General features: G+C 40.1%; 1 protein-coding gene across 1 annotated transcript; it reads right to left on the bottom strand.

The window, feature by feature from the left end:
• Positions 1-11,883: 11,883 nt before the first annotated feature.
• On the bottom strand, positions 11,884-17,058 carry LOC110893223. The gene is made up of 5 exons (XM_022140338.1): positions 15,516-17,058; positions 13,638-15,316; positions 13,452-13,517; positions 12,453-13,127; positions 11,884-12,219 (listed from the first exon to the last, which is right to left on the bottom strand). The coding sequence occupies exons 1-5, from the start codon at positions 17,056-17,058 to the stop codon at positions 11,884-11,886; spliced, it is 4,299 nt and encodes a 1,432-aa protein (XP_021996030.1).
• Between the last annotated feature and the right edge of the window lie 251 nt (positions 17,059-17,309).

Here is a 17,309-nt window from a genome sequence, read left to right as displayed (position 1 = left end):
CACGGTCTATATGGAGGTATGTTGGCTACCTGGTCGGGGGTTAAGGGAACGGTTTGGTAAGGGTCTTGCCCTTGTTCAGCGTTTAGAGGTCCTGCAAGGGACCTGGGTCAAATTTAGTAGGATCTCCTTCAATGCCCATATGTATTGGATGGCGGGGATCCAAACTCTTTGACCCCCTCATAAGTTAACTACTATTAATACTATAACCCGGCTATTTAGGACTGTATCCCTGCTGACTCAGACTACTTAGCCGAGGGTAACGTCACCGCCAAAAGCGGGGCCTACCATAATTTGCATTAATAACTTAATTCATTATCTTTCAATAATCCGACCCTTTAGGATTGTATCCTTGCTGACTCAAACTACTGGGTTGAGGGTAACGTCACCATCAAAAGAGGGGCCTACTACAATAACTAAGATAATCTCTTAAACAAGTGCAAAAGTGCGAAAATAATCAAAGGTTATACTAATACACGAGTCGGATCCAAGTGATTCATCTTGTCTATCTGTTTTTATTTTTATTTTATTTTTCAGCATTTAGTTAGTTTTTATTTTCTTAGTTTAAAAACCTTTTCTAACTTTTTGATTTGATTAGACGTTGAGGATAAACCGGTACTAAAAGCTCTTGTGTCCTTGGACGACCTCGGTATCTTACCAACACTATACTACGTCCACGGTGGGTGCACTTGCCCATATGTGTGTTTAGTGTTAGTAAATTTCGTGTTTTATAAATTTAAAACTTGGCTAAAAGTGTAAAAAGGGCTTAAATATATATCTAAAATTATATACACACTGAGACGCATCAACCTTCCAGTAAAAGTCTTCAGGAGTGACAATGGCACAAAATTCAAAAATAAGGAGTTGGATGCCTTCTGTGTGAAGAAAGGGATTGTAAGGCAGTACAGTATTTCTAGAACACCAGAGCAAAATGGGGTTGTTGAAAGAAAGAACAGAACACTGATTGAGGCTGCCAGAACCATGCTTGCAGATTCAGGTTTGCCATTAACTTTTTGGGCAGAGGCAGTAAACACTGCTTGCTATGTCCAAAACAGAGTTTTAATCAATTCCAGGCACAAAAAGACTGCTTATGAAATTCTGTATAAAATAAAGCCATTAATCTCATATTTCAAAGTTTTTGGTTGCCCATGCTTCATTTTGAACTTAAAAGATTCTATCTCAAAGTTTGCAGCCAAAATCGACATGGGATATCACCTGGGATAGTCATCCACTGCTAAGGCCTAGAAAGTGTTTAATACACGGACCAAAGCAGTGGAAGAGACCTTGAATGTAAAGTTCAATGAACTTTCATCACTGAAAATCCCTGCAAATCCTGCAGAATTGTTCGATCTTGAAAAATTCACTTTTGAAAATACTGCTGTCAAGACTAACACTGCAGGTCCATCAGAGGTTTCATCACCAGACTATGGATATGAAATCATCATTCCTCAAAAGTCTGCTTCAAAAGGGGGAGCATCAGTTGTTCAAAACAGTTGTCAAAGCTCAACCACTGCTACCTCAACAGTTGTTGACCAAAGTAGCCCCTTAACCACTGCTTCCACCTCATCAAACACTGCTGACAAAAGTCCTCAAACAGTGGATCAAAGTCAGCAAGTGTTCACACTTTTACCTCCAATGCCTCCACCTTTTGAAGCCACTGCTGGGTCATCAAAGTCACCAGCAGTGGTTAGCTCAGATGATACACATCTGCAGCCTTCACCACAAAATGCCATCATTCCCTACCAAGGAGAGCTAATCTTCTTGAAATCTCATCCACCAGATCAAATCATTGGCAACATCAATGAAGGGGTGCTCACAAGAAAGCAGTCCCAAAACATTTGTCTTTTTGCTGGCTTTCTATCACTCCATCAGCCAGTCAAGTACCAAGAGGCACTGAAAGACAACAGCTGGGTAGAGGCCATGCAAGAAGAGCTCCAATAGTTCAGAAGACAACAAGTATGGGAGCTTGTACCACTGCTAGAGAATGTAAGTCCTATTGGCACAAAGTGGGTCTGCAAAAACAAAACTGATGAAAGGGGCATTGTTGTCAAGAATAAAGCCAGGCTTGTGGTTCAAGGCTACAGATAAGAAGAGGGAATTGATTATGATGAAACATTTGCTCCTGTTGCAAGACTTGAAGCAATCAAACTCTTTCTGGCCTTTGCTGTCAACCACAATATCAAGGTGTACCAAATGGATATAAAATGTGCATTCCTCTATGGTAAGATTCAAGAAGAGGTATATGTCTGTCAACCTCCAGGTTTTGAGGGTCCATTTTATCCAGATCATGTCTACAAGCTAAACAAAGCTTTGTATGGCTTGAAACAAGCACCCAGAGCCTGGTATGAAACTCTTTCCACCTTTTTACTTTCCATTGGTTTCACCAGAGGCAGGATTGATAAAACACTGTTTTTAAAATGGAGAGGAAAGGATTTGATGATTGTCCAGATTTATGTGGATGACATCATTTTTGGAAGCACATGTAATAAAATGTGTGAAGAGTTCAGACAACTCATGACAACTGAGTTTGAAATGAGTGCAATGGGTGAACTCCAGTGCTTTCTTGGTCTCCAAGTAAAGCAGCTGCAAAATGGCACTTTCATCCATCAAGGAAAATATGCAAAAGAACTTTTAAAGAAATTTGATATGGATGATTGTAAGCCATGTAGTACACCCATTGCAACCAACAAATTGGTCATGTCTGAAGAAAAGGATGATTTGATTGATCAAACCTTATATAGAAGCATGATTGGGTCTTTATTGTACCTAACTGCATCTAGACCAGATATCATGTTTGCAACGTGTGTCTGTGCAAGATCCCAATCATCCCCTAGAAAGTCAAACCTTATTGCTGTAAAAAGGATATTCAGATACCTCAAAGGTGCTCCCACACTAGGTATCTGGTATCCAGCTGATGGTAAAATTGAGCTTTCAGGTTTCTCAGATAGTGACTTTGCTGGATGTGATAAAACAAGGAAGTCCACTTCAGGAGGGTGCCAATTCCTAGGCAACTGCTTAGTGTCTTGGCAAAGCAAAAAGCAAGCAGCTGTTTCCACATCCACTGCTGAGGCAGAATACATAGCTGCTGCAAGCTGTACAGCCCAACTGCTCTGGCTTCAAAATCAGTTACTGGATTTTGGTATCACTGCCTTGAAGACACCACTCATGTTGGACAGCCAGGCAGCAGAAAATATCATCAAAAATCCAGTTTCCCATTCAACCACCAAACATATCGACATCAGACATCACTTTGTGAGGGATTGCTATGAAAAAGGTTTGATTTCTCTGCATCATGTTCCAACTAAGGATCAGCTGGCAGATGTGCTAACCAAAGCATTAGACACATCTACCTTTGAAAGCTTGATCTCTAGGAGTGGTATGCTCAACATGGAATAACAGGCAAAATCCTGTTTTTCTATGAATAAAAGCATTAAAATGTTTTCAGAAAATCAAAAATCCATCCTTAAAAATAGCTAAAAATGAATTTTTCATTAAAATAAGTCTGCCATAACCACTGATGGGTTCAAAAGTCTGTGCTGCTACAAAAGTCTGTCCACTGCTGAAAGCCATCCCCTGTTCTCATTTTCTTTGGTTAACCACTGATGGTCAAAATCAGTGGTGCATCCACTGCTAGGCTATCTACTGATGGTAAAAAGCATCCACTGTCATCCATTATCACTACAACTACTGTCTTCACCAGTTGTTTTCACAACCTGTACTGTTTAAAAAGTACTGTCCTTCACCTCACCAGGGGATGGCATGCGGGCAGTACTTAGGGGTCAGACCTTTTGTAACTGCTGCCACATTAGCATTCACTCTTCTTCTATAAAACCCCCTTTTCAACACCCAAACAAGGTTTCACTGTCGAATTGAATTCTCAAAAATTCTCTTCTCAAAGCAGTTTCCATCACATTTCGTCAAATTCCTTCACAATTTCATCTTCGATTCTCATCTTCAAAATGACCAAATCGAAATCATCCGCAAAAAGCTTCTAAAGGGGCCTCTCAAAAGGCTACCTCCACCGAAATACCACACAAACCATCTCATAATCTACTGGGTCTTCTCATAAAACCCGGTACCATCGACACATTTGATTCCATCCTACATCTGCTCAACGCCTCAAAGTACAAAACTTTGTTAACCGCTGATGCACCGATTTACCTGCAAACTCAGAGAGAGTTTTGGAAAAATTGCATCCTTGAAAAACAAGGAAAAGACGCCATAGCCATTAACTCTACTCTGCAGAAGAAAGCAGTCCGAATAACACCACAATCTATATCAGAAGTCTTTCAACTCGATGATCTGCAAGGTAACGATTCTTTCCCTAAAAACGAGTTAAAAATTGACTTCATTGAGAGAGGGTATGCAGACACAATGAAGAGGGATACCTTACAAAAAGGTTTCTTCCCTTCTGCAACAAGATTTTTATTTCATACCCTTCTCATGTGTGTTTCAAACAAAACCACTTCCTTTAATGAAATACCAATGAAAATTCAAAACTTGGGGTATGCTATTTTACAAGGAGAAAATCTTAACTACTCCAAGGCAATTTTCAATGATTTGGTTAAAAATGTTGAAACAAAATCATTCTTACTGTTCCCAAGATTTTTAAGTTATTATTTTGTGAAACAATTCAGTAAGGATGATATTGCGGTAATAAACCAATGTGAATCTTTTCAAATAAACAGCTTAACTGATGAAACATTTTCAAGAATGTTAGCACCTTGTAAAACACAAGCAGAGGTGCCTGAGCAGACTTTAGCAGCAAACACTGCTCCTCAGGTATCTGCTGCTGAGCCCACTGCTCAAGGTGATCAAGGCAGCTAAACAACTGTCTTGAAACCCACACCTAAAATCACCAATAAACCACAAAAAAAGAAAAATCAAAAACCCCCCAAACCCATCAAAAAGGCAACTCTGGAGGATGAGATACCAGAGCACCTGCCTGTGATTGCTCAAAAATCACAACAAACCACTGCTGCTACTTCCTCACAACAGTTGGTAGAAATATCTCAACCTATACCTGAAACTCCTCCTGTCTCTTCACAAAAAGAACAGGTTGTACACACAGGGTCACCACATCATGAGGCTCTGGAAGCACTCGTTTCCATCCTCCACAGCCCAATACCCGGGGCAATTCCGCTTTCTAAACCTACCTTCACATCCCCAATTCCACCAAACACCAAACTGCTGTTGGATGCAATTGATTTGAACCTAGCACAAACCAGTCCTTCTTAATCACCTGTTCATGAGAAAATACCTCAACAAGAGACTGGGCTTGATGTATCAATATTTGCTAACCCACCAACACAACCTGAGGAGGTTACACCCCTTGAGTTACACGTAACTCTTGGTGGTATTCCAAGTGAAGCAGCCACTACAAGTGTTGAACCTACAGGTTTACACTTGGATAGTGGTTACATCAATAAGACTTCCTTGGAGGCAATTCCTTCTATAACACCTCTGTTATCTGCCAATGAGTTTGTACTAACCACTGGTAACATCAAAAGATTATCAAGTGTTGAAGGAAGAAGACCCCAGTACAAGAAAAAGGGGCATCAGTTGTTGATGTTTGGAGTACACTCCCTACTTCAACTTCTGATAAAACCACTGCTAGTGGGAAATCAGATGATCCCATTAAATTGGGTGATGGTTTAAAGTACCAAGAATTGACGGAACGTGTTGAAAAATTGGATACATCTGTTGTCGAAATTAAAGAAATGCTGCAACAGTTGTTAACAATTCAAAAGGTACCATCCACTGCTGTTCCATCTCAAACACCTGCTCCACCACCAGCAGATGTTACAAATGAGCTCTGGAACCTCTTTCAACCTTTTCTCCATCAACAATTTCAGTTGGCCGAGCACCAACATGCCAAACATGTTCAAGAGCTCAAAAAGGCAATGGAGTCTAGGTTCAGGGATACAAACGATGACATCAAGGCTCTTAAGGCCCATTTGCTGAAAACCACTGGCACTGCTCCTCCGACTGTACTTTATATTGATGACCTCCCTGCAGATAATGCCAAAAAGGGGGAGAAAATGAAGGAGTGGGTAAAGAAGGGGATTGATAATGGGCTATACCTTGACACAGAAAAGGATGCAATGCTTAGAGATATTCCTTTGCCAGATGGTAGTAAAAAGGTTGATGTTACCAAAAATGCACTTGATGATGCTGTCATAAGTGTAAAGAAGGATAGAGCGGCAAAGGATCTAGCAAGGTGGAATGAGGAGAAAAGAGCTTTCATAAAGCTGAATGCGCAGGGTTGTTCTGGTGAAAAGGATGATCAAAATCCGATTCCAAAAAGAGATCTTACTAGAAAAGTAAGGAAACCCAAATCCACACCATCCAGCCTTCAAAAGCACACTTCAAAACCACTGTCCAAAAGCCACCAACATCAAACCTCCACCCAAACAGTTGTTACAACAACTGCTCCCACTCAAACACACACCACTTCAGCACACACCACTACCACTGCTTTACCACCACCATCCGTTCCTGCCCTAAAGCAGAAGACAACAGATGTCAAAACATCTGCTGTAATGACAACAGTGGTTGAAACACCAGTTGTTTCAACAACTGTTAGTCAGTCACAAACCACTGCCATCCAAATCACTCCCACTAATCCACCCAAAACATCATCTGCCCTCCCTAAAATAAAAAGGAGAAAGGTTGTCATATCAGAGGATGATTCTCCATCACCACCACCAAAAGCTTCAAAATCCCAAGCACTTGTCACAGTTTCAAAACCCATTCCTCTCTCTTCAGCTCAACTGTACAAACCCTTACCTCCTGCAGGTGTTCAATTTCCTCTTGAACTGGTGACAGTCAGAGATGAAATTAAGTCTTTCTACTATGAGGATGACCCTGCCAAAAGGAGCTTTCCATCGATTGAAGGATATCCCAGGCCAACTAATATTGAAGAGTACTTGAAAATCAAGGCCAAGCAAGCAGAGGATATCTCAATCAAAAACAAACAAGGGAAATCTGATAGAGAGTATCAACAAAACTATCAGTTTCTACTTACACAGGTCAAAGCTTTGGAACAATTTGCAAAAAATGTATGTCAGCAAATCTCTGAAAGGGCAGATGAGTCCTTGAGAAAAGACTACATTGAAAATATAATGACCTACAAGACATACAAGGGGGGGGGGGGAACACATGTTCAGAAACTGGACCATTCCTGAGCTTGAAGAGGAAGTAGCAAGGATTCATGAAATGATCAAGAATAAGGTCGAACAGACTCCCCCAGAAAAATTCAAAAAGGTTGAAGCTGATAAAGCTTTAGAGCTGAAGAGAATGAAAGAGGAGCTGATAATTGCTGATTATGGGTCAAAGAACTCTGTGTCTAAGTGGGGAGAAGCAAGGGTCAGGGCCACCTACAAAAGGTTGGAAGAGCTAAGGAAGAAAGATCCAACAGCTCCACAAAAGCCTGATTACTCCAAAGCAGAGGTTTCAAAAGGATCATCAAAGCCACATCCCAAAAGAACCACTGCTCCTGCTGGTACTGCCATCTACAAAAGAAGGAGACAAAGCCAGTTAGGTTCTGAAACAGTTCAAGAGATTCTTACTGGAACTGCCATTGTGAAAAAGGGTCTGTTGTTAATGTTGAAAGAAGAATCTGAACTGGAAAATCTGCACATACTGCTCAGCCAGTTATGAATAGGCCAGCCTCACCAAACTCCTCTACAAATAAAAATCTCCCAAGAAACCCATCTCGCCTAAAAATACAAGAGTGGAAAACTGATAAACAGAACCACGTATTGACTATGGTCAGGGCAGATGGCGAAGTGAAGAAATTTACAAGGGAACAAGCTCTTGGCCTAAGACTTGAAGATTTGCAGGATCTCCTTGATCTTCCACTTAGCAGGGATGAAGATGATACAGATGCCTTAACCTTTGAACTATAATTCAAAGGGCAAATAAGGGAACTGTTGTTGAGGCAATAAAAATCTACAATAATGGAGAGTTTATGCATTATCTGTTCCAGGGGGAGATTGTTGGGATTGAACCCTACCAAAGGAACAGATAATAAAAGCCAAAACTGGATCACAGCAGTAGATTCAAAATAAGCAGATGTCTGGTTGCAAGTCTCTCCCCTTGAAAGTGGTTTCAACATCTGCTGACCTTCTATCTGCTGATCATACAATCTGCTGACCTACAACTGCTGACCAAGACAAAGTCTGATAGAAGAACTAAAGCTCTGCTGCTCGATCTACTGCCTTGGTTCAAGCACTGCTGATCATGACAAGTACTGCTGGGTTCACAGCAGTGGAAGGATGCAGCAGCAGTTTATGCTTAGTTTATGCATTGAAATATAATATCAGTAGTTAGCATAGCAGTGTTTGTATAGATCAGAGGTTAGAGTTTGTTAGGAGGTTAGATGTCACTTTCATGGTGACGTCAGCTTTGATGCTCAGTGGTTTGCAGGTGCCTATAAATAGAACAGTACTCTGTACTATTCTGTTTAGCTCATTCACCATCTTCTTTCTGCATGAACAAACACTGAGCTCAGGCTGAGGGGGAGTTTGCATATCATACACACATTGTAATCAGAGTTTAAAAATAAATTTAATCATTTGATTCAGTGTTAGAAAATGTATGATTGATAGCATTTCTTCTGTTTGATTGTGAAAAGTTTGGTTCCATTAAATTCCGCTGCACTACTCTTTCATTTGTTCATCTAAATTCAAACACAAATCACAATCAATCCAAACTCAGATCCTAACATATTCTTATGGTTTAGATTAGTTATTAACCCTTTTGGCATTAGGTTTAGACCTTTAGTGAGCCCAATAACCAATTTCGTTAAGGCCTAAGGGCACATTTTTTCGAGCTCGAACAAGGTATACGAACAGGGTACCGGCAACACCGTTCCATCGCTATCCGTTGATGGGGAAGTCTCTGGTGCGACCCCAAACTCCTGAGCCATGGTTCCAGTACCGGTGAAGGCTATGAGCACCATAATGGTGAGTGTAGTGGCTAGCTTGACACTTTACAATTCGGCGAGTGCAGAGAAAGATAGGTTTAGTAGCTTGTATGAGTGTTGGAATTGAAGTAGGATTAGATGTAGTTTAGTGGGGATTAGTGGAGGAATTTAACGGCTAATAACATTGTTATTATTATTTATAAAACAAAATCTTTTCGGAAGTGAGTATCAAATTAGGGGACCTTTAAAAATACATGTAGATTCATTTTTCCAATGTCTATGTTAGTCACTCTCTTTAATATAATTCAGTTGTCTACTTAAATGAATCATTATATTAGATACTATATTATATGTTTATTAACATGAGTGATTTGATCATGCATGTTGAAACTGAATTTGAATGTCAAGAATAAAGAATTGTAATTTTATGATAATTAATGGGTCACTCTGATTTGTAATGCGTTTTGTGTAAGATGTTTTTTTTTAGTATGTCTAATCTAAGTTATAGATAATAATTGTTGACTTTAGCAAAGTTTGACTTTAAAAGTCAAAATATGAGTTGTTGGTCTCTTGGGAAATTTTCACGAAATGTTTATAATAGTAAACGACTTAAACTTGTGATTAAGCTTTGATATACAACTAATTATATTCATGCTTATGGTTGGCATCATCTTGATGATCCTCATTTACGACTTTGTAATTGTACCTGAAAATGGTTCTACATTTGTTGGAGATGTAGAATGTTTATGTCCTTGTGGTTTGTCATTTTTTCACATTTAGTCCCCACCTTTTCAAAATAGCATGTATGTTCCCTGTGGTTTAATCATTTGTTACTCGGATGGTCCCCAGAGTGGATGGTTGTTAGTTTGCTCAGTTAACTACATGTAAAATGTCATTTTTGCCCTTAATGATAAACATACAAAATAAAAAACTAAAATAAAAGAAAGTGGGTCCACTCAATAGTCATCACCCTTCACTTCAACTTCCCCATATATCTATTATCCCCTCTGGCGAAGTGAAACAATGGTATTCCGATCAAACGGCGGCAAGACCAGTGATACTCCGATCAAACGATGGTGGTGGCAACCATTCCATTAACCGATCCGCAGGTGGTGCTTCGGAAGATGGGGAGCAACGGATCCGGTCCACGGTGTCTTAAAACGAAGAACAAGTGTCACCCACTGCCGGTAAATCGTCACTTTTAGAACTGATTGTATGTGTATATGATTTACAAATCTATTAAATATCTGTTCTTAGATCAACAAATCTTTCATTTGATTTTTATTATATAATAATCTACAAACCAATCTTTAGTATATCTGCATTTGCGTAATGTATGATTAATAATAATTACAACAATTTCATTTCCTTACTTCTCTGAGGTTATACATGTTTTCGTACATGAATGATTTTGTATGTGGGGTGTCTAAGGAACGGTGTTGCCTAAAAAGAATAACAAGAGTTACAGGAAACCATTGCCGGATAAATAGTTTTGATTCGACAATTGATTCGCCTAGTATACGAACAACCATTGAACCAAATCATTGAAAAACCTTCTGAACCAGTATACGACAAGATCGGTGCTTGAACAGGGTTGAATCGAGACCGTTATGGTCGGTATTTTGTTTTCCGGCGACCACAACTTACCCAACTGGTTCGGGTTTTGGGGGAAATCAAACTGGAGAACAAAGGTTTCGCCAGTGATCATCGGAGTTGTTTGCAAGTTTCGCAAATCCTTGATGTTCACCTGGAACTTCGTTTTTCCGGCGAGGGTGGGGGAGGTTTCGCCGGAGAAGAAAGGGCGGGAGGGTGGGGTTGGTCGCCGACTCATTTGTCGGAAAAGAGATGAAAGGTGTGGGTTGAGGTTGGTTTATTAATGATTAATTTTTATAATTTTATAATAAGTGGGCCCAACAAATAATATATAATACTTTTTTAATATATTTTGTTTATCATTAAGGGCAATTTAGTCATTTTACATATACTTAACTGAGCAAACTAACAACCATTCACTTTGGGGACGATCCGGGTAACAAACGATTAAACCATAGGGAACATACACGCTATTTTGAAAAGGTGGGGACTAAATGTGAAAAAATGGCAAACCACAGGGACTATCCGGGCAATTAACTCTCCTTTTAGTTAATGAACTGGGTGCTTTTGAGGTGCATATGTATGTATGTATGTATATATATATAATAGGGTTAGGTTAACGTACAATATCCCTTATCGTACAATATGTACGCACTCATCTCAGCCGTCAGATCTTCATCCCACAATGAAATCGCATGTTGTTTTTTGTAACAATTTCGCATGTTGGTTTTTTAACATGCGATTTCATCAAAAATACCACATGCGAAATTGTTACAAAAAACGAACATGCGATTTCATCAAAATTATCACATGCGAAATTGTTTCAAAAAACAAACATGCGATTTTGATACAGTTTCGCGTGTAATCAAATGGCTCAAAAGCGTAATGATTAATCAAAGACGATAAAGGAACCAAAAGGTTCAAGAACATAGTTCTTTCTATTCAATAATAAACCAAAAGCTGGATAAACAAATAACCCTAGACCCTAATTTATAACTATGAAAAAGATAAAATAGGAAACGAAATAACAAAATATTAGAAAATTGAAATTCAAATAAATATAAAATAATATTTGATATCCCTGCTTCCTCACCTTTGGCAACTCGAATTTTCTCATTATTAGTTTCCTATATTATCTTTTTCATAGTTATAAATTAGGGTCTAGGGTTATTTGTTTATTTTTTGGGTAAAGGGTTACCCCGGTGATATTATATTCACAAACCATAAACATAAGTAGTAAGGAAAGCCCTTACTAGTTCAAACATGAGACATGCCTCATGTAAGTGGACCAAAAAAAACAAGCAACAAAGCAAAACAAAACGACTAGACTAACATCTAGGACACACAAAAACACAACCCGTCAATCAACCTCCATCGTCAACAGCCAAAGCACCATGAGTATCCCACCGCTGCAGTAGTCTCCGCATTTTTGGTGTATTCTTGAACTTTAACCCCATCAATCTGTATCGAACGGTATCACAAATCGAGTCACAAAAATTTTCCGGTGGCCTAGCATGGTTTTTGAAAAAACGAGTGTTTCTTTCTCGCCAAATAACATAGGCCGACGCAGCAACAAGCAATCGACATACTAAGTTGTCAGCAGACTTGGACCTAGCACGCTGACGAAGCCACTCTGTAATAGCACTCCATTTAGCTTCCACATTATCCATACCAGCTTTTGCACGAATGAACTCCCAAACCTTTGCCGAGAACTTGCATTCAAAGAATAAGTGATCATGCGAGTCCAGACTCTCGTAGCATAAGAGGCAGCACATCATATTCATGTTAGTTGTTCGAGTGTAATTCCAGTACATGATTTTATCTTGAGTAACCAGCTTCTTCCGCATAATCAGCCACATAAAGAAGGCATGTCCACCTCTGGATCACTAATTCTGATAGAGTTCCATACCCCCGAGGACGAATAATCACTAACCTCATCCCCATCTTTCCAGAGCAAACAATCTTGATTATTAGCATCTCTTTGTACCTGATCAAGCTGAATAAGAACCGGGTAGGTGTCTCTCCATGCAGCAGGCCATAACCAAGAGCCATTAGACGACAAATCCGCAACAGTGGCTTGTAACGAGAATCCCTCCCTTGTGATAGTTCTGGACGATAGAAAAGAACTCAACGGACTAATACCACTCCAATTGTCATACCAAACTGATGTATCTCTTCCGTTACCTAGCTTGGACCAACAAAAACTCCTAATTAACGGCCGCAACTGTAATAATTTTCTCCAACTCCAGCAGCAATTCGGAACTGACTTACATTCCCAAAAATTTCTACCCTTTAGCCTGTAAGAGTGAATCCAAGCGACCCACAGAGACTCCCGATTCGTAAGAATACTCCAAACATGAGAAACCATCAAAGCCTTGTTCACGTCACCAATCCTTCTAATACCCAGCCCACCTTCGTTTTTAGGAACACAAACAGATTTCCAAGAAACCTTAGCCTTTCCTCGTTGAAAGGAGCCCTGAGACCAAAGAAAATTCCGCATTTTTGCTTCTAAGTCATGAATAATCCGAGCCGGTAAGATGAAGACCGAAGACCGAAGACCAGTAGACATGCATAGCTGACAAAACCGAAATAATAAGCTGAACTCTCCCTGCAAAAGAAAGGAGCTTATTCTTCCAGTTGTGAATACGCTGATCCAGACGCTCAATTAGAATACTACAATCCTTATATAGGAGCCTGGAAGACAAAAGAGGAACACCCAAGTAACGGACCGGAAGTGTACCCTCCTCAAAAGGAATAGTACTCAAAATCGCCCTTTTAACATGATCAGGGACATTACAAAAGAAACCCGTGCTTTTCTGAAGACTAGGAACCAAACCCGACATTTTAGTGAAATCTTTAAGGGAGTTCATAATACATCTGGCCGAATTAACATCTCCTCTAGCAAATAGGAATAAATCTCCGCAAAACATACATTGACAATCTTTTGTTTCTCACACTTATTATGGAATCTAAATGAAGAATCAATCCTAACCATGTGCTGCAAAATACAAGTTAGCACCTCCATAACAAGCGTAAAAAGATACGGGGAGAGGGGGTCCCCCTGCCTTAAACCCCGCTTACCATCAAAAAACCCATAGACATTACCATTAATGCATACCGAGTATGAAGTAGTAGACACACAAACCAGAATCCAGTCTACCATAACTCGATGGAAACCAAAGCCCAAAAGAACTTGTTTAAGAAATCCCCAGTCAACCGTATCATACGCTTTCTGAATATCTACTTTAAAAGCGCATCTGGGAGGTCCAAAGTGCCTATGGTAGTTATGCATCAATTCCTGAGTTAGCAGAATGTTATCCGATATTCGCCTCCCCGGGACGAACGCAGACTGATTAATACTAACTATCCCACTTAAAGCATCTTTTATACGATCAACCAACACCTTACTAATGCATTTATACAGGACGTTACAACAAGAGATCGGGCGATAGTCAGTCACTCTCGTAGGCGTCGTAACCTTTGGGATCAGTGCAAGGAGGGTGTGGTTGAGTTGTTTTAAAAGCTTCCCCGTATTGAAAAAATCTAGGACCGCATTCGAAATATCATTACCCACTATGTTCCAAGCATGCTTAAAGAAAGCAGCCGTAAACCCGTCTGGTCCTTGAGCTTTATCATTTCCAATAGCATACATAGCCGACTTTATTTCATCAATAGTAACACGCCGAACCATATTGTTAGCTACTACCGTATCTAGCTTCCTAGTAAACAATTTAGGAGACGGATCAAGAGAGGTCTGACCTTGACAACCCAAAAAATTTGCATAATGATTTACTAGAGCATCAGGAACTTCAGCACCCTCATAAGTTGTACCATTTGCATCAGATATAACATCTATGCGGCTTCGATGATTCTTGCTCTTAAGAGACATGTGGAAGTAAGCTGAATTGGAATCACCCGCTCGAAGCCATTCCACTTTAGACTTTTGCTTCAGAAATCTTTCTTCATCAAGACAAGCTTCTTGGAAATCACACAACACTCTTGTTTCTTCAATCGTAAGCTCCTCATTAATCGGGTCCTGATCAATCGCCTTTTGCACATTTTCAAGCTTTCCACGAAGGTCCACCACTTTTTTATGCAAGTTACCTTGCGCAAACAAAAGAGATCTAAGAGGAGATTTCAGCAAGCGAAGCTTTTTCATAACCTGAAACTGGTACACACCAGTAACTGTCGTTTCCCATTCCTTTTTGACAATATCCAAAAAATTCGGTTTGAACACTAAGAAATTAGCGAATTTAAATGGTCTTGGCTTGGGTTTGGCCACTTTAGGAAATTTCAAAATGCAAGGACTATGATCCGAGACTCCATAGGGTTGAAAGACAGCAACCGATTCCGGATAAGCAGACACAAACGGAGTATTACCCAAGACACGATCAATTTTCTTTAACAAACCCACACCATTCTTCGGCTTTTGGTTCCACGTGAAATGCATACCCACTCGTTTAACATCAAACATTTCGATATCCTCCACACATTCCTTGAAATCACGCATACCTGGAGAAACATTAGAAATGCCAAAAGACTTGTCTTCTAAATTAAGAGCCGAGTTAAAGTCTCCCATTATAACCCACGGGGCATTATTGACCAGCGCTTTATGCATTCTGAGTTGGTTCCATAACTCCCTACGTGAAATATAATAGTTTGCTGCATATACAACCGAACAAAAAATCATTCTCCTATCGAGTTTAAAAACAACCTGAAGATGCATCACTTGAGTCGCTTGAAAGAGAACCATAACTTCCACTACAGCCGGATCCCATCCGAGGATTATGCGAGTCCCTTTTTGACAACAACCACCATTAGAGGTCCAATCCCAATTCCGAAACACAAAGCCACAAACTTTACTCAAGTTATTCACATCCACATGAGATTCAAGAATGGCACATAAACAGACGTTATTATCCTTGACAACTTGACGAACCTCCTTTTGTTTCAGGGGTCGGTTCAAACCCCTAATATTCCAAGTCGTGAAACTAACCATTTAAAACCACTGAACCAGGAGTGCTTGCCCCTTTTTTAAGATTGGTACCAAGATTAACGTCTCTAATAAATTCATTTGTTTCGTTGTACACTTCCACTACCTCATCATCCGACTCCTCTTGACCCATATCACCTTCCATCCTTGTTTTACTCGATTCCCCTTCATCATTCATAAGAGCATCAAACTTGTTATGCAAAGCAACATTACTCGCTGATTTCGGTTGAATCTTCACACCACCTCCCGTTTTAGTGGACTCAGGTTTAGGCGCCACTGGTCTATACTCAAACTTTTGTTTTTGTTTATTCACTGGAAAGCCGGTCCGTTTTGCCACTTTTCTAGAATCCACATCCGTAAAACCATCCGAATCAGTAAACCTTGCCTTTTTCGGACCCAAACCTTGATTAGCTTCCTTTTGTTTAGAACCCTTATTCCCACCCGTAGTTAGACGAGCCACCTGCCTCGGACAAGCATCATCATTATGACCAAAAGCACAACACCGACTACACCTATGGGGGATCCATTCATATTCTACATAAACCTTCTCCTTAGCAAAACCATCCCCATCCATACACGGAACCGCAATGACCAACTCCTCCTTGAAATCATTATCAGCCGATATTTCAATTAGAGCACGAGCGTAGCTGCTACGTCCCCACATATCAACACACATAGCTGTCGTAAAAGAATCTAACGCCTTCGGCTCCCCTATAGCTAATGCAATTAAGCTTAGACCATCCTCCGTGTAAGCCACAATAGGGACTTCATGAATCTTGACCCAAACTTGAACCTTTTTTACTTCTTTCTTCTCAAGCTTAACCGAAGGAGACCAAACTTCCAAGAACAACAGTTGTGACCGAATAATCCATGGACCCTCATTAAGTGCATTCATCATACCCGTTTGATCACCAAACTTGAAAAAGAAAAAACCGTTTGCGTTCATCATTGACTTTTGCAACCCAAATCTTTTCCAATTGTTCCGAACAAAGTATTCCACAACTGGGTATGCTACTATATCCCCCAAAAAATAGCCATACAACGTGTTTGCCATTTTGTCTTTCGCTACTCTTATTGAATCCCTAGGCAACAACACATCACAACCATCGTGCTTATCAATAGTGGTCAGTTTCCGAAAATTTACCTTTCTCAAGCTTTCAGCTACGACCGATTCCGCATATGATAAGGGTTTTGTTGAAATACCAGCATCCATAGAGCCCTTATCAGCCGTCCCACTAGGGTTTGCATTACTCATCAAACCCTTATCAGCCATCACACTAGGGTTTGCATGGGAAACCTTCGTTGCCGCCATAAAGCTTCCTTCACATGCCGCACCAGTCTTAATTTCCACAGGTTTAGATATTTCGAATAATCCATCAATAACCGAGTTATTGTTAGTTGAATACATGCCCCGCCTAGGAAACAGATTGTTGCCCTCTATGTTCGTCACCCGCAAGCCAATTCCACGTACCGGTGGTGATTTATCTTCTGTCCCCGGCGTTACACTTTCCTCCAACGGCTTATGCCCATGATTGCTACCCTCCATGCACACGAATCACCAGAAAAACAAAAGAACTCCAGCCGAACAAACAAAAACCCTAATCCTGAAACCCTAGAGCCGAATATCAATTCTTAACACATTAACCCAGAGTATCAATCTAGCTAAGTTAAACTCAGTTAACCGCGACCAATAACACCCAGATTAATAAGTCAGAATCTCTAATACAGCTTTCTATGGCGGCGATTTTAGAAAGAAACGAAATAAAACCCCACTTTCAGATCGATTACTATTGCTAA

The sequence above is a fragment of the Helianthus annuus genome, chromosome 12, assembly GCF_002127325.2.
Source record: "Helianthus annuus cultivar XRQ/B chromosome 12, HanXRQr2.0-SUNRISE, whole genome shotgun sequence".
Classification (NCBI taxonomy): Eukaryota; Viridiplantae; Streptophyta; class Magnoliopsida; order Asterales; family Asteraceae; genus Helianthus; species Helianthus annuus.
This window is presented reverse-complemented; position numbering and strand designations above follow the sequence as displayed.